Source organism: Bos mutus, chromosome 19, assembly GCF_027580195.1.
Source record: "Bos mutus isolate GX-2022 chromosome 19, NWIPB_WYAK_1.1, whole genome shotgun sequence".
Classification (NCBI taxonomy): Eukaryota; Metazoa; Chordata; class Mammalia; order Artiodactyla; family Bovidae; genus Bos; species Bos mutus.
Genome location: NC_091635.1, coordinates 9,188,626 through 9,206,918, shown reverse-complemented (window position 1 = coordinate 9,206,918; position 18,293 = coordinate 9,188,626). Strand labels below are relative to the sequence as shown.

The window sequence follows — 18,293 nt, the reverse complement described above, 5'->3', positions numbered from 1 at the left end:
CTGCAAGGACCTGTCCAGACGTTGGGGACACGACAACACAAACCAGACAGGTCTGTCCTGTGCTCCTTCGATTCAGGGACTGGTGTCTGTTCAGCTGCCTTGAAGCTCTGGGGAGGCAGGACTAACTCCCTACAGATCATGCCCGGGCCCTCTGTCCTGGCAGCTGACACCACACATCTGGCATTTGCATGCGATTATAAAGTCTGACCCTCATTATTTGTGAATTCTGAGCTGCTGAATTCACCTACTTGCTAGAATACACTTGTAGCCCCCACATCAAAACTCGCAGTGCTTTTGGGTCATCTGTGGACACATACAGGGCGGGGAAGAGTCTGAACCCCAGATCACACACACACACACACACACACACACACACTCTCTCTCTCTCTCCCCCCTCCCTCCCTCCCTCCCGGCTCTGCTGCTGCTGCTGTTGCGTCACTTCAGTTGTGTCTGACTCTGTGCGACCCCATAGACGGCAGCCAACCAGGCTTCCCGTCCCTGGGATTCTCCAGGCAAGAACACTGGAGTGGGTTGCCATTTCCTTCTCCAATGCATGAAAGTGAAAAGTGAAAGTGAAGTCACTTAGTCGTGTCCGACTCTAGCGACCCCATGAACTGCAGCCTACCAGGCTCCTCCGTCCATGGGATTTTCTAGGCAAAAGGACTGGAGTGGGGTGCCATTGCCTTCTCCGCCCTCCTGGCTCAGGCTCTCACAAAGTGACAAGTGTCTTTCTCGTGGTCTATGTGGGGTCAGGTTTGACATCTCTGTGCCCTCTGTTGGTCATTTCAATGGTCCCCATGGTCCCCAAGCCAACGTCCTGAGCATTAGAAGGCTGCATGGTGCCTGCCTTGTTCAGCAGCTGCTGATGAGCAACAAGGGGGTGCAGCTGGAACAGGAAGAGTCACCAGCTGTGTGTAAGGCTGTGGAGAGGGAGCTACAGTAACATCTACAGTGCGAGATGAAGCTTCAGAAAAGACGGAAAGCAGATACGTTTGTGGACTCACAAGATGATGACTTATTTTTCTTTTTTTAAACAAGAATTTTTTTTTTTTTAAAGCTGATGGCATTGGTGTGAGTAGAAAATTGAACAAAATCTATGATCATTATTAACTACCCAGGGTCACGTCACCCTTCTTAGCTAAGGTTTTATTATAAAGAAACATGGCTGGCATATGATTATTCATGAGACATATGTATTATACACAAACACAGAGGACTTCCCAGGAAGTCCAGTGGTTAAGACTCTGCCTTCCATTGTCAGGGGGTGTGGGTTCGATTCCTGGTTGGGGAACTGAGACCCCACATGCTGCAGGTTGTGGCCAGAGGAAAGGAAAGGAAAAAAAAAGCTCAACTCTCCTCACAGCCCCCCACACCCAGGGTTAACGTATCGACTGGCTGACAGAAGTGCTGTGGCCAGAGGCTTGCACAACCTCATCCCTGTGTGTCCCCAAGGAGCAAGGGTTCAGTATTTCCTCATTCAGTACTTCGGCTCCCTCAGCAGGCAACAAGCTGGGCACGGGGCCCCAGCACCTTTCTCTAAGAGGGTCACTATCTCCTCCTCAAAACAGATGAGGACAGTATCAATTCACCTATTTGTTGCAGAAATGAAAGAAAAGAAAAGAAAAAGAAACAGGAAAAGCAGACATGGTTCCATGTGGCGCTTGGCCATTTGTCCCCGGAGACCACCCGTCCTGAAGGACTGGCCCTGCGGCAGGTGTACACCCTACGGGTGGCCTGTCTCTTGAGCACGTGTTCAACCATTGACCCATGACTCAGAACACTGAGACTCACAAACCCGTATCTTTAAAACAAAGTGTGCTTGAGGTGCGTCCTTGCACTTACTCATGGCCTGATCGAGATTCATGTTGTTGCTCTTCAAGGCCTCTTCAGCCGGCTCTCTCTGCGGAGGGAAGCGGAGTTCTCATTAGGAGGTGTGGTAACAGAATGAAAGCTTGTGAAGAGCTCGGGCACCGTTACGCAGGGACGCAATCAGTAGTGAGCTGACACTGCTCCGTTTAGGAACCGGAAATACTTTTCTTCTGCGGTTAGAGACAAATGTCTTCTAAATAAAAATCCTTATCAGAAGAAAACGTGTTGAATTGATTTTCAGAGGGAAGACGACTTTAAACCCCAAATGGCCAGGGGAGTCCTGTCACTGACCCTGTGGTCAGTAGGGTGACCTCTCCCAGGGCAGCCGCAGGGACTCATGGGGAGAGTCAGATTGCAGGATTGTCTGTTGTTGACTGCTTTTCGCCAAAAAATGTAAAAACAACATAACACAAAACAAGTACTAATGGATGCATTTTGATAATCATCTCTCGGATTGAAACAGACTAGTCTTGGTGGAGACCAAGCAGGCTCGATGCTGAAGTACCGCGGGGCCACTCTGGGCCCATCACCTCGCAGTGGGTGGGGAGGCTGGGCCCCGGGCTGAGCGCGTGTGGGGTCAGGGGCCTGCACCCCGTGAGAAGTATGTGGTCCCCTCTTCCAGTCTGGGGCCGCTTCAGACCCATCCCGAAGGGGCACCCATGGCAACCAAAAGGTAAACGCTCATTTGAGTAAAGATTTGGAGAGAAGACATCTGAAGGGACTACTCGGCAGATGCAAGAGGTATGGTTCATGATCTGAATGCTTCCACTGGCTCTTGGGAACTGAAGAGATGGGGAGCCATTTTCAGAGGCACACCCTAAGATCTCCAGCTCTCGCTACACACGATCTAAAACTCGGGCACCAAACAGGTCTGCTTGGGTTTCTTTATCTGCACGCAAGGTTTTAGTGCTTTATACCGAGGTCTCCCTTGAGATCTTGGTCAACCTTGCAGAAATGAATGAAAACTCACTTTTAGATGAAAAGAAAATAGAAAATTGTATAAGCCAATGAAGATTAAAAGTCACCCATCGTTTTTCATTCTAGTAAAAGGGTCTCACACCTTTCCAGACAGAAAGGATGTGGATCTTTGCTGTCGTTCAAAGCAAATCCTAACCCCTAAGCAGGAGTGCCCAGGTGAAAAGGGAATGCACGAGTTAGGTTTTGCCAACAAGCTCATCCCCTGAGTCTCCCTCCTGCGCTGCACGTGACAAAGGTAGACACCGGACGCAACAGGGCGGCGCAGGCAGGACACACGCGGCAGCGCACGGGGGCCAGTCACCGGGAAGCCCATGTCTGTGAGTTGTTTGATCAGCCGGGTCATGATCCAGGCCTCGTCCTGCTTGCCAGATGTTTTCATGCCCTAGAACCAAGGGTGGGAGGAGAAAGTCCATGAGGCGGGTTCTGTGGTATTGTTTTGAATTACTGTTTATTGGAGTAGAGTTACTCGACAATACTGTTAAGTCTCTACTGTACAGCAAAGTGCAGCAGCTCTATGTATTCCTGTCCCCTCTTTTTTGGGTTTCCTTCCCATTCAGGTCACCACAGGGCAGTACAGTAGGTTCTCGTTAGTTATTTATTTTATACATAGAATCAATAGGTACATGTGTCACTCCCAATCTTCCAGCTCCTCCCACCCTTCCCTTCCCCCTTGGTATCCATACATTTGTCCTCTCTGTGTCTCTATTTCTGCTCTGCAAACAAGAGCTTCTGTAACATTTTTCTAGATTCCACTTAGATGCCTTAATATATATTTGCTTTTTTCCTTCTGGCCTACTTCACTCTGTATGATATTCTCTAGGTCCACATGAGCCACATTTTAATAATGCATTTCTTCCAGAAATGGGGGACGCCCAAAGCTCATGTTGATTTAAAGTCACAGCACCCCATGTTAGCCTGAGCAACGCTGAGCTCCCCGCCACCTGACAGTGTCTGGTGGCTTCTGCTACGGAATGCTTCAGGGTGCTTTCGCAGTTGGCATGTGTGTGTGATGTATGGACTTAAAAAAGGCAAGATAATGATTCTTTCCCCTCAGAGGATGCATTTCGTTCATCACAAATAGGAACTGCATCCATGATCAGATAAGCATGCTAGGTGCTCCCTTGAACACAACCCTGTAATAACCATATAAAATCTACTAAAAATTACATGGCTTGTGCCCTTTTATAAGCTTTCTTCTAAAAGATGACAAAATACAGGGTGTTCGTTCCAACAGGATGAAAAGACAACAAGATGAAAGGAACGAAAAAACCTGTTAATTCTGTTAACTCATGGCCTTCGGGACGGAGAAGACAGTGAGGAGACAGTGGTGAGGGGAGGGTGAAGACAGGAGGAGAGAGTTGACCGAAGAGGAAAGGGGGGCGGGGTAGAGAGGGGGCCGCGGGGCCTTTGCGGGGCCTCCTGCAAGGAGGGGGGTCCAACGACGCATCCACACCTCATACAAACTATCCTTCACAGTGCTTTCACATCCGGGCCTGGGACTCCCTGCAGGTACCACAGGGAAGAGGCCGCCTCCCAACTAAGGGGACTCGGGTTCGACCCCAGGGGCCATGCCAGGCTCCTGACTGCAACTGCCAGAGATGGTTTCAACTCGGAGGTGATGCCTCTTGGCCCGCCAGTACCCTCCATGGGCATGTGCGTCGAGTTTTTAAATTTTACTTTACTTGAGGAGGATCCCACATGCCAAGGAGTAACGAAGCCCAGGTGCCACAACCATACAGGCCTGAGCGCCTAGAGTGCTTCCCTACAACGGAAGCCACTGCCATGAGAAGCCCGCTCACTGCAACCGGAGAGTGGCCCCGGCTCGCCACAACTAGAGAAAAGCCAGGGCACAGCAATGAAGACCCAGGGCAGTCAAAAATAAAGAAATAAAGTTTAAAAAGCTTATTAAAAAAAAAAAAACAACCTGGGAGAATGGCATTGAAACATATATATTATCATATGTGAAACGGATCGCCAGTCCAGGTTCGATGCATGATTTAGGGTGCTCGGGGCTGGTGCACTGGGATGACCCAGAGGGATGGGATGGGGAGGGAGGTGGAAGGGGGGTTCAGGATGGGGAACACATGTACACACGTGGCAGATTCATGTCAGTGTATGGCAAAACCAATACAATACTGTAAAGTAATTAGCCTCAAAATAAATAAATAAAGGGGGGGAACCTGGTAAATAACTTCAGTCGTGTCCGACTCTTTGCGACCCCATGGACTATAGCCTGCCAGGCTCCTCGGTCTACGGGATTCTTCAGGCAAGAATACTGGAGTGGGCTGCCATGCCTTCCTCCAGGGGCTCTTTCGGACCCAGGGTTTGAACCTGTGTCTCTTACGTCTCCTGCGCTGGCAGGTGGGTCCTTTGCCACTACTGCCAGTCACAGGGCGCAGTTTGTAGGTGACTCTAAACGAACATGCTGGCTTTTCTCAAGGAAGCAGCCTCTCTGGAGGTGATTACAATCCTTCCTGTGCAGCCACAGCCAGGTTTGCCAAGAATACGCAATATTTTAATTCCCCAGTTCGGTGTTTCTGGTCCTGTCATTAACTGGATGCTTTGCCAGCCAGCCTGTGAAAAGACCTAATTTGAAGCCCAGGTTTTAGTTTCTGGGCTCTGCTAACTGCCAATTGAGTGGCTTTCAAACTGGAATTGTTTTAAACGGATAATACATTCACACGATTCGAGAGCAGAAACGAGGGGCACAGGGAAGCATCTTCCTCCTACTCCACGCCCAGTCCGCTGAGTTCTCCTTTGCTTTCTCGTCCTTCCAGACAGTTCTGAATTCTACAGAGGCTGTTAGGAGTGTGCGTGTGACTCACACATCCACTTCTCTCTCCTCTTCCTCTGCTCCCTAAAATCGGGGATGTGCTAGACAAAGATTCTGTGCCTTGTCTTTTACTTAGCGATATATTTTGGTGATCTTTTCATATGAGTATGTTTAAAGTTTCTTTAAAAAATTTTTTTTAGTTTTTCATAATATGGAGGTAGCATAATTTAACTACTTATGCCATCAATGTACATTCAGATTATAATTTTTTTTTTTTTGATGTCCTATGACAAGTAGGAGACACAAGGGATGTGGGTTTGATCCCTGGGTTGGGAAGATCCCCTGGAGAAGAGAATGGCAACCCGCTCCAGTATTCCTGCCTGGGAAATCCCATGGACAGAGGAGCCTGGTGGGCTACAGCCCAAGGGGTCAAAAGGAGTCCAAGAGGACTGAGCACGCACGCACATACATGCACAACGTGCCCCATTATATGTTAACATAACAATATTTTTTTAATGGAAAACAATTATATTTTCTAGGACAAAAATTTTTGGTGAGACAAGTGGCACTGTCACACCTGGCTGGACCCCTCTCCACTGTGCGGCTTCACGGAAGCATCTGGATTCACCCATCAGTCCCTGCTTTCACGCTGCTGTGACAGCAATGCCGTGTCACGCTCTGCGCTCGGCAGAGACCCCCTAAGAGGGCCTCAGGACCCCCAGGGTCCTCAGGGCACTCTGAGAGCCTCGGCTCTCTCTGTCACTAACTGGAGAGACCACCTTGACACCGAGCAGGGCTCAGCATTCACCCTCCCACCCCGGGGCCACACGCACCTTCTGGAGCCCTTTCTTGGGAGCGTTCCCCCAAGAGCTGCAGGAAGAGGGGCTCTCCTGCGAAGCTGCGTTGTTCCACATGCCCCCGTCCTCGTCCTCCCACTGACTGGCGCCGAGGTTCGCGTCGTCCCCGCCGCTGCCCCAGCCTTCTTGCATAGATTTTGAAGCTAGAAAAAGAGGGAGCAGGAGCGTGTATCAGTCACCATTCCCAAAGCAGACAGGGGTGCCCTGTGACACCGCTGAGGGGAGGCAGGACAGAGGGCTGTACAGCGCCTACCTCTTACTCCTCTGTCCTTTCTTACACCTAAGAACTTAATTTTTCCTGCTGGATATGTAATGTACGTGTATACGTACGTCTGTTTTTGTCTTCAAACTCCAGCTGTCTGTAATCTGTGCTGTTCCAACACCCTTAACCCACTTATTTATTTGGCTGTGCCAGGTCTTAGCTGTGGCACGTGGGGCCTTCCATCCAGGTTGGCGACACATGGAGTCTCTAGTTGCGGTGCGTCGGGTCTAGGTCCCTGACCAGGAATGGAACCTGGGCCCCCTGCATTGGGAGCGTGGAGTCTCAGCCACTGGACCACCAGGGAAGTCCCTAGAGGTCGTTTTGAAACATGGACATTCTAACGATCAATCCTGGGGGTTACCGAAGGTGGCCGTCGCCGAGTGACATGAGATGCTGGTAAGAGGCAGAGTCCTGAGAACGATCACAGGCCTCCGAGTCACGTGGCACGCCACGCGCACCAGTGCTCCCCCGGTGCGACCAGACCCGAGACGCCTGAGGATCCTGAAAAGTCCGTGCTCAGGCTCAGCAGCCTGCACTCTTGACGAGCTCCCAGGAGATGCTCCCAGAACGACAGGAGGGACACAGCCAAGGGCTCAGACAGAGGCAAGCTGAACACTGAGTTTCAATTTCAGGATATTATTGTTTTCTCCTTTCTTAAATAAATACAAAGTAATCTTTGGTGTAAAAGTCACCCCAAACTCTCCTTCCTGGGCAATCTGAAGACCAAAGATCAGGCGACACTACAGTTAGCTACAGTCTATAAGACGATGAAACCTTGAGGCTTACAAGGTGGCCAGGCATGTCATCAGGCCTCTGAGGACAAATGATACAAACAAATACGTTGCCTCGACACCGGGATCTACACACCCAGGAGCTTCCCATCCTTCAGGTTTCCAAGAAGTGACACGAATGGGATAAATGGGATGGGATTTACCCACTTATAATGAATGGGATAAAGAATCCGGCAAAACGGTTGGCACACAGAGAACACTGTCCAGTGCTGACAAAGTAACAAAACACTGAAACAATAAAGCTGCATTTTTAAGATCTTAATAATCTCAAAAAAAAAAAAAAAAAGCGCTTTTGCACCCATGTGAACAACTGATGTTACACGGACTTAAACCAGTCAACTTACATTCATACCACTGTCACAAGTCTCACACTGTAAAGCAGCCACACGCTACACAACTCCACTTAGTGAACATGATCTGGACAACGGCAAGGATGCACACGTTATGTACACTTATTATACTTTCCAACAATGGGAGGAAAACACAGCATGTTTTTTCGTCTTTAAAAAAAGAAAAAAAGAGAGAATCCAAAGCTGAATTTTGTTTACTAGGCAGCAAAAGCAAGGCAAGTGTCAAACTGTGGAGTAATATATTTTTCAAAACCCAATCTCAAAAAGAAAAATGACCTGCTTTATCCACCTGTTCAGTGAAAGATCAGGTTTAAATTGTCTGAATGACAGGTAGGAGAATTCTGCTGAAGAAGCCTGGAGGCTACTAACCATCATTTCTTTTTTCTTTTAAAAGGAGAACATGGACTTCTCTCAAAAGCTCCTTTTCCTTCATTTATCAGACAAGGCAAATATTTCTTTACAGTCTAAGTTTAACATTAGTCTTAAAATGTGGTGGCTCAGATGGTAAAGAATCCACCAGTGATGCGGAAAGACCCGGGTTCAATCCCTGGGTCGGGAAGATCCCCTGGAGAAGAGAATGGCAACCCACTCCAGTATTCTTGCTTGGAGAATCCCAGGGACAGAGGATCCAGGCTACAGTTCATGGGGTCGCAAAGAGTCGGACACGATTGAGCAACTTTCACTTCAAATGTAAATAAAATGAGGAAAGTGTCCTAAAACACTAATTCTTAAAATTAAATGAGAAGTATGCCTCTAAATAGAGTTCGTGGGCCCATTTCCAAACAGCCGACCCAGAGCGGGCAAGACGCTGGGCTCACCTGGTTTGCACAGGGCTGGGGCGGCAGCGGGGGCGCTGGCCCTCCCGAATGTCAGCGCCGGCTCGGTGGGCTGGTCCCCCCATCCGCTGCCGCTGCTGGGTGGCTTGCCCCATGCTGCTGTGCCATTATCAACCAGGGTGGACGGGGATGATGACTCCCCCCAAGAGTTTTCAGCCTTCGAATGAACGTTAGGCATTTCTCCCCAGCCCGACGAAACTGAAGAGGGCACCGGGGAGACAGAGGACAACAAAAGTGAAAGAGAGAGAGAGAAAGTAAGAACGGTGATGTCAAGTTCAAAATCATTTTGAGATTATCTTTAGGATGGCTTTTAGGAGAAAGTGAAAAGGAGACAATATTAAACCTAATCAGATTTGTCTGTTTTTTTTTTAAGTTGCAGTCTTCTCACTTCTGACCCCTACCTACTCCCTTAAAACTGAAAGTCCGTTATATTAAAAGCTATTCAATTCACACCATCTGCAACAAGATAAGAGTTTTAAAAAGTAGGTTAGAACTTAAGTTTAAGGAGTAGCTCTTTTGCTTCTGGTGTTATATGTGACAACCTAAAAGAAATTTCATATTACTCTCTTATAAAAAATTTACGAGTTGCAACATTTTTCTCACTTATCTTTTGACCAACCGTCAAAAACACAGGTCTGGGCAAACAAAGAAGATAGAAAAAGAAACATGTACAGATAAAGTAATAACAGAGCACCCAGATGGTTCTTAGGTACCAGCAGTAAGTTGGGAAAGGAGTTGTGATATTGGTGTTAAAAGATGGGAACCAAATGGAGGAATTATGGAGAAGGGCGGTTCCAAGCGTATCTCAGAATTCTGCTTTCATTCCTCCACCCCATCCTGTGCTAGCATCCTGAGCCGGGCCTTGTACCACAGACGAGGATGCAATTAAACTAGGGAAGGTTTCCTAGTGAATTCAGAAGGTTCTGGCGTTACTATCTAAGAGGCACAGGCGAGGTTAAGAGACTAGGCCACACTCAGGATCTCCCCACCTTCTTTATACTTTAGCAAGACAAACATTTTACATGTCATATGCAAACTTCCAAATCAACCCAAATTCTGATCTTTGTGCCTTTGCCCACAGGCTCACTTGATAATACTGAAAAGTCATGCTGATAGCTCACATCAGCTATAATTTTCATACAGACATAGCTTCTCACAGGCAGAACTGTGAATGCTTTAAACACTAACTGAAGAACAGAAACCACAAATAAGCCAATCACAGAATTTAAATTATTTGGTTAAAACATGGATATTACCATCTCGGTTATAAAATATATTAATTTTCTGACTAAAAATAGCATGGAATCAGCTCCCTTGATGCTTTACTCTAATAAAATACAACAGTAATGATTAATGACAAAACTACCTACCACCTATGAATCATTTAAAATTACAAGCTGAATAATGAGCAAAACATTAAGTGAATTATTATCAATATCAAGGAAAGTGTTAATCACTCAGTCATGTTCAACTCTTTGCTACCCCATGGACTGTAGCCAGTCAGGCTCCTCTGTCCATGAAATTCTCCAGGTAAGAATACTGGAGTGGGTTGCCATTCCCTTCTCCAGGGGATCTTCCCGACCCAGGGATTGAACCCGGGTGTCCCGTACTACAGGCAGATTCTTTATCCACTCAGCCACCTGGTTAAAGGTACATCAGGGAAGTTAGCCCTAATCACTATTGTCGGCAAAAACTAACTATAATATTACCCGTAACTACACAAAAAACAATAATCCATGTTGGGAGAAGCAGTTTTACAAATCGAAGGAACAAAATTAGGAAAATTAACATAGAAGACAAAAATTAAGGAAGTTTTGGGAAGCTCAAATAATTCAGGTGTTACTAACAGTCAATCAGCTGCAAAGATATAGTGATTTATTCTCGGCAATTAAATAACAAAATCACCTGATCAAAAGGCAGGCACACAGGGACTTCCCTGGTGGTCTGATGGTTAGGACTCCATTCTGCCAATGCACAGGGCACTGCTTTGATCCCTGGTCGAGGAACTAAGATCCCACATGCCCCACAGTGTGAACAAAAAGGGTAAAAAGGAGAGAGACAAAAAAGGCAGATACACAGCATTTCTCTAGATTACTGTGTTCCAGCTCCAGACTGGGTTTGAACTAGATCCAAACACTCCAGTGTAAATCCTACACTGCATTTCATAAATTAGTATCAGTTAGTATCCTTAGGCTCATCAGAAAACTAACTAGTATTAATATAATAAGAATGGGACAAAATGATTGTCCTGTAGCATTTACTTTTACAAAACCGGACACACACACACAAAAACCTATGCAATTGAGAAACCATATTTTGTGAGACACAGATCAATATCCTTAAGTGGTGATGATCAGCAATTCAAAAGCAACTTAAAACCCAAACTCTGAGGTTAGTGAACATTCTGTAAAATCAGTGAAGGTCAAGGGTGATGCTGCAGAATCTGTAAAAGACCTGCTCTGTAGCAGAAACCTCATCAGACATTCATCGGGTTTGCAGTTTGTTTGGAGGGGGAATCCCAGTTGATCTGCAACAAGCAGGCAAGTGTGTTCAAGCTGTGAGCTGAGCCACAGCCTAGCAGGTGCTGTCATCGCTGCTTCCATCTCTGATCCCAGTGACCCGGGTACCACAAGCCCCGACAGGAAGGGCCAGGGGCTGTATGTGTGAAAGTGAATGGAGAGGACCCAAAAGAAGCAGCATCTTGTCACTGTTATGAATGGAACCGAGGGAGGTGTGACTGATCCTTCTGTAGCACAAAGAACAGCTGGTCCCCCAGACTGGGACAGGGACAGGCTCAGATCACCTGTGGTCCCTGAGAGGGATGGACTCTGCTCTCACTGCAGAATAGTGCTCAGTTCAGGACAGATGGGAATATCATAGGTGATGTGGGGCAAGGATAATGCCTCAACGCAGCTACACTGTGTCGTGGCAGAATACGAGACTAATGTCATCAATGAAAAATTATGGAGTAACCCCATCATCCCCAGTGACACAGTAAGTGTGCACAGTTTCTGCACAGGGCTCAGCTGTTGTTGTTCGATCACTAAGTTGTGTCCAACTCTTTGTGACCCGTGGACTGTAGCCCACCAGGCTCCTCTGTCTATGGGATTTCCCAGGCAAGAATACTAGAGTGGGTTGCCACTTCCTTTTCCAGTAGGGCTCAGTGAAAGTGAAGTCACTCAGTCATGTCTGACTCTTTGCGACCCCATGGACTGCAGCCCACCAGGCTCCTCCATCCATGGAATTTTCTAGGCAAGAGTACTGGAGTGGGTTGCCATTTCCTTCTCCAGGGGATCTTTCCAACCCAGGGATCAAACCTGGGTCTCCCGTGTTGTGGGCAGACGCTTCACTGTCTGAGCCACTACGTGCAAGTAATTCCTCTACCTTTTTATCAGTCTCTGTCAAAGTGGTTGGAATAAAACCCGCAGCTGCTTCCACACTATCGTGACAAATACAGACATCACACGTGCGCATAAGGCCCGGAGGACGGAGAACAAACAAGAACCCGGAAACAGTCACCATGGTGGATGGGGCACGTTTTCCTTCTTCTACGTTTGGTGAGACTGTGTGCAATTTGTTTAAAAAAAAAAATATATATATATATATATATATTATATATATCTATAAATATTTTTCACATACAAGTAAATAACTTTGGCTCTTCCAACCAAACAGGAATGCCTTTATCCTGGGTGAATCTCATATTCTTTGTCTACTAAAAACCATTAAGAGGAGATTCTGAGGGTAACATATTCAAGAGGAAAAAAAAAAAATCACAAAGGCACATGATGTTGTCCCTGTCTCTGTGGGGTGTCATGGATGTCATACGTTACAAGTGGCAGTGGGTGGGTATGTATTTCACATCTGAGACCCCCACCACCTCCCCACAACGTGTGCCCTCAGCAAGCTACTTAACTGCCCATTTCCTCTGTAATATGAGGCCCGGGTGGCCGTCAGGACCACATGAGATGAGCATAAGATGTGGTTGCCCAGCACTGCCAGGCCATGCTTGTTGCCAGGACCCGGGCACCAGGCACATGTCAGCAGGAGCTTTTTCAGAGACAGTGAGCAGGGGGTGAGGTAGCTCTGACTGTGACCCGAGGAGAAGTCATGGGAACGAGGACTTCCAGAAGACTTGGGTGGGTGTGACGTGATAGCTGTGTTTCTTAATAATAATTTAGTTTTGGCTATGCTGGGTCTTCGTTGCTGTGCAGGCTTTTCTCTAGTTGCGGCGAAAAGGGGCTACTCTTGTCACTGTGGTGGCTTCTTATGTTGCAGAAACGGGCTCTGGGGCGTAGCCTCAATAGTTGTGGCCCGTGGGCTTAGCTGCTACGCGGCATGTGGGACCTTCCCAGATCAGGGATCTATCTGGGATCGATCTTGTCTCCTACACTGGCAAGTGGATTATTTACCACCGAGCCACCAGGAAAGCCCAGAACCCTACCATCTTAGACAGAATCTCTCCTCTCGACCTTGGCTCATCGCCCTTCTCCCACAGTTGTACCCGCTGCCCCATCTCTGGCTGAGACCCAGGCTTCTGCATCCAACCTCTGCTGTCCCCTCCAAGCACATGTGCCTCCCGTGTGTGCCCTGAGAAGGCAGTGCACCTTGCCATGACCTGCCCACCTGCCCGAGCTCTGAACCCTCCCTGCTCCTGCATCCAGATGCTTTCCCAGTCTGGCTGCTGTATCCATCTACACCCCTGGCCACTATTCCTTCCCCTCTCATGCCAAACACGGCTGAGCTCAGCTCTTCTCCTCCAGCTGTGCTTCCCACTAATCCACTCTTCGTCTTACAGGTGACACGATTCTGTAATTAAGCCTGATGGTTCAATCGGCTTCATCTTCTCAGTGGCCTCCCCAGACCTCTGGATACACCCCAATTCCTTCACAGGGCCTAAAAGAACGTGCCTGCTCTTGCCGTGGTCTCCTTTCTCTGCAAGGCCTTCCTGCCACCCCCCACCATGCACCCCCAGCACCAACTATGGTGAAGTTCTTTCTGTTCCTCAGAGATGCTACCTTCCCTCTTGCCTCCAGGTCTTCTATGCTGGCGCCTCTATCTGAGCCACTCCTCTGCCAGTTCTCTAGTTACAAAGGCCAGCTGGACTGAAATCACTCTCTCTCCCATGGTCTGTGTTGCACGTGTATTTTCTCAGTCACGCTCATGCTCCCTGAGAGCAGGCTCTGGTCTGTAACAGCTTCTAGCCTCTTTTACTGCAGTATCTAGGAGAGTGCCTTGTGCCGGGCAGGGACTCAACACACAGATTTTCATCTAACTTTAGCATTTTTCTTTCCACTGAAATCAGAACATGAATGGTACTGTATAATGCCACATAAAACCATTTCAACCAAAAACGGTTTTATTTCATGGTCAACCAGATCAGAAACACCTGCAGAGCTTCAAAACCAGCCAGTGGGCGGGCTTCCCATCCGGACCAACGACTCCTGCATCTGAGGTGTCTCTGAACCTGGTACCTCCCAGCTCCATAAGCTCCCAGGGAATTCTAACGAAAGCCCTCTGGGGTTGACAACCACTGGTTTATCTCATAAACAAAGACTTTGTAATAAGTAAACACAGGCTAACACAATGGCCTCCAATCTTTCTAAAGAGGGTATATTTCTTTTTCTCTCCTTTCTCTTGAAAGTGGGTACTATTTTTCCCCCCTTGGACTGAAAGCTATCAGAAAATCCTACTTTATTTTTTTCTCTTTTCTTTCTCTTGGACTGAAAGCTATCAGAAAATCCTACTTTATTTTTTCTCTATAATATTATCTCTTTGGATAATATTCAAATACGATCCTGTAAGGTGACGGGCATGGAAATCAGTTTAATGTCATTTGCTACAAAAACGCTAGTTGAGTGTGTGTGCAAACGTAACCAGAGTTTGTCTTTAGCCTCTGAAGGCACATGCAGCCCCGTACCTGGGCCGAGCAGCGGCGATCGGCTGAGCTGGGCGCTGGCCTGGTGTGCCGGGGGCGCCTCGGCCGCGCTCGCGCTGTCACTCGTGGCGGTGGCGGTGGCGGTGGCGGCGGCGCCGGCCGAGGCGCTGCTCTGGATGCCCGGGTTGTTTCTGTCCCACATGTTTACAGTTTTATTGTTGTAGTTGCTCGGGTCGCCCCAAGCTGAGGTACCGTCATCGATTTCCATTTTGCGTCGGATGGAGGGCGGGGAAGGCTCCTCCCAGCCCGTGGCCTCGCTGGTGTCCTTCGGCTTGACGGGGAGCGGCCCCCCGATCCACCCCGTTCCTGTCTGTTTCACGGAAGCGGCTCCTCCCCAGTTACTCGAGCTGCTGTCTGGGGGTTTGCTCGCCCAGTTCTGTTGGGGGCCGGGCTTCAGAGACTCTCCCCAGCTTGTCCCTGGATTCACCTTCGCGTTTGTGCCATTGCCCCAGCCACCGGTCCCCGACCTCGGAGCCTCGTTCCAACCAGACCCTGACCGACTACTGTCAGCATCCCAGCCCGAGGCATTCTTCTTCCCCTCCCCCAGGTGTCCGAGGACCGAGGACGAATCCGCCCAGTCTCCCCCTCCTGCGCTCCAGGCTGGGTTCGGCTTGTGTCCATCTCCCCAGTTCTGAGATCTGGGTTTCTGAGGCTCAGCCCAGGTGGGGGACTTGTCCTCCTGATTTACGGTCCCGCTCCAAGCGTGGCCACTCTTGGCAGCAGCAGCATTATTAACAGCAGTAGAGCTTATCGCCTCCCCCCAAACCCCGGGGCCATTTGGCGCTTTGTGGCTGCTGTCTCCCCAGCCGGCGTGCGCTGGCGCAGCAGCAGGCGGTGAGCTGACCCACCCCGATACTGAAGAGGTATTTGTACTGTTCACGCTGGACCCATCGTTCTTCCCCCCTGAGTGTGAAGGCTGAGTAGCTGCACACCCCCAGGCCTCTGTCCCATTGTCGTTCTTGCGCTCGGACCTGGGGGACTCTTCAAATTCCCAGGCAGTGTTTTGCTTCACTGGCGTCTGTCCCCAACCAGTGTTGGACAGAACTCTTGGGTCCAGGTCGCTCCTTGGCAATTGGAGGTGCCCTTGCTCGAGAACCCCTTTGTCTCGCCGTCGGCCTTCTGCTCCATCCCGCCCAGTGCTCCCTTCGTGGTGGCTGCCAGAACCGTCGCTGCTGCCTTCACTGGCCGACGTTCCAGAGGACGCAGCTTTGGCCCAAGAGTTCACGTGCTCGCTGCCAGGCTGCGCGGCAGGATTCTGGCCGCCAGCGCTAGGACTGTCCCACCCTGTTGATCCTTTCCCGTTGATGTCGCTACTGGAATGCTGGTTGGGGGGCTTCCCCCAGTCCCCGTTCACCCCGTTGGAGGTGCTCCGGCTGGGGTGGCCCCAAGCTCCCGAGTGGAGGTTGCCCACACCGCTGCTGCCCCCACCCCGCCCCCAGGCGAGGATGCCAGGACCAGCGGGAGGTCCTGAGTCCCACGAGTTGTTCCCTCCATTCCCCTCCTTCTGCACAGCGCTGCTGGAGCCGTTCTGCTTAGCACTTAATGCTGAGTTCACAGTGTCGCCATTCCCCTGACTGAACCCGGAACCACTGTTTCCTGTGGCCGGGTTACCTGGGGACAGTCCCCACACAGAACTGCTGATTCCTTCGCCGCCACCCCCGCCGACTTGAGAAACTGACGATCCGTTAGCACCAGGAAGGCCTTGCAGGTGGGGCGGGATGATGGCCCCCATGCCAACAGCCATGCCCCAGTTCGGCAGTCCGTTCGTCTGCACTGCGTTGAGAGGGCTAGGAGAAGGGCTCAGGGGGTTAGTGTTGTTTGGCCCGTCAGTGTTAAGGTTCTGAGGTTGTGCGCTGAAAGACACATTCTGGGAAGTGGACGTCTGTGGTCCTGTGCTCTCTTGCGGCAGCAAGTTTCCCCAAGCACCTAAAGTGCCCGGGGGGTTCCCATTCTGGGTGCCCATGTTCTGACCTATGGCACTGACCGGACTGCAAATACTGGAAGGGTTGCCTGTCCCCACAGTTCCTTCGTGTCCGAGTACAGGCCAGGCAGCTGGGTTGGCGTTAGGATTAAGGTTAAGATTAATGCCAGCGTTGGAGTTGGAGGCACCCCAGCAGTTCTGACTCCTCCCATCTCCGATCATGTTGTCCATTTTCCCATCCCCACCGCCGAGGGAGCAGTGAGCCAGGCCCGAGCCGGCACTGGCGGCTACGCCCCACACTCTGGCGGCACCTCCGTTACTGTTCGCTCCCCCCGCCCCAAGGGCACTCTGAGCGGACGGGTTTTGGACCAGTGTGCCGTTGGAGCCATTATTGCCGTTCGTCTTCTTGGTCTGTCCAGTGAAGCTGCCCTGGGCGCTCCCCGTAGCCATGCTACTGTTCTCTGAGCCACAGTTGGAGGCAGAGTCAGTGTCTGTGGTACATTCTGAGGCGGATTCCGTCTCTGCTCCCGTGATGGAAGGCCAGGCCCCCGCGTCTGTCCTGTCGCTTAGCGTCTTCTCCCAGCTGCAGCTGGCTTCGCTCCGGTAAGTGGGCTGCTGTCCCCAGTGGGAACTCTCATAATGCTCTGCTGGGCCACTGTGACTGAGATCTGAAAAAGACGAAACACGTTCAAAGTTAGCTTCTCCTCCCACTTGTCAATCGACTGCTCAAACTAGTCTTGGGGGCACGCCCTTTCTTCTGAGTTTTCAACTCTGAATGACAGATACTAAAAATGACTTCAAGAAAAAAAGTTATTTATCTTCTAAGTGCGTGCTAAGTGGCTTAGATCATGTCGGACTCTTTGTGACCCCATGGACCATTCCATAACCCACCAGACTCCTCTGTCCATGGGATTCTTCAGGCAAGAATACTGGAGTGGATTGCCATGCCCTCCTCCAGGGGATCTTCCTGACTCAGGGATGGAACCCAAGTCTCTTATGTCTTCTAAGTAGCTCCCACTCAAAAAAGAGTTAATGCGTCCAAAATTACATTAATTCACATAACAGAACCAAGTATTTTGGGGGTTGGGGATGGAGAGACAGAAAGAAGAAGCTTTAGAAAATGATATCTCATGTTATCAAGGGAACAATGGTTAGAATCACTTAATTACATTTCTACTACTTTATCTGTTATTACCAGTGATTATGGTTTACCCCAGTTTCCTGAGCATTAATAAAAAAATATTCACAGTCCTACATCTGGTATCTTCTTAGATCTCTAGGTATTCCTTCTACTTCTGCTTTCTATTTTGCTAACTTAGTCTTTTCTTTGGAGATTCCCCAGAAGAACTTTATATGATATTTTCTATAGTGTTTATATAATTTCACTCTTAGGAGTCTAATAAATAATCTAGTATTTGGTATCTGAATTTTATCTCCTGTAATTTCCTAATTTTTTTTGAGTATTCTTAACATTGCAATCAAACTTATATACCAAATTTTCCAACAGGCTTTATTTGAAGTATGAAGTGACGTGAAAGTCACTCAGCCGTGTCCAACTCTTTGTGACCCCATGGTCTATACAGTCCATGGAATTCTCCAGGCCAGAATACTGGAGTGGGTAGCCTTGCCCTTCTTCAGGGGATCTTCCCAACCCAGGGATCAAACCCAGGTCTCCCACACTGCAGGCAGATTCTTTATCAGCTGAGCCACAAGGGAAG

The 18,293-nt window shown here is 49.2% G+C and overlaps 1 protein-coding gene across 8 annotated transcripts in view; it reads right to left on the bottom strand.

Moving 5' to 3' along the window:
• TNRC6C (trinucleotide repeat containing adaptor 6C) overlaps positions 1-17,025 on the bottom strand; it is a 41,793-nt gene extending 24,768 nt beyond the window's left edge. For 6 of the 8 annotated variants that reach the window (XM_070389154.1, XM_070389155.1, XM_070389152.1 and 3 more), the window contains exons 1-5: positions 14,637-17,025; positions 8,699-8,914; positions 6,454-6,620; positions 3,149-3,229; positions 1,843-1,900 (exon numbers count right to left, since the gene is read on the bottom strand). In XM_070389154.1, coding sequence (XP_070245255.1) covers positions 1,843-1,900; positions 3,149-3,229; positions 6,454-6,620; positions 8,699-8,914; positions 14,637-17,025 — 2,911 coding nt within the window. The remainder of the gene's footprint in view (positions 1-1,842; positions 1,901-3,148; positions 3,230-6,453; positions 6,621-8,698; positions 8,915-14,636) is intronic. The other 2 variants (XM_070389156.1, XM_070389158.1) reach the window with 2 other exon arrangements.
• Positions 17,026-18,293: the final 1,268 nt, after the last annotated feature.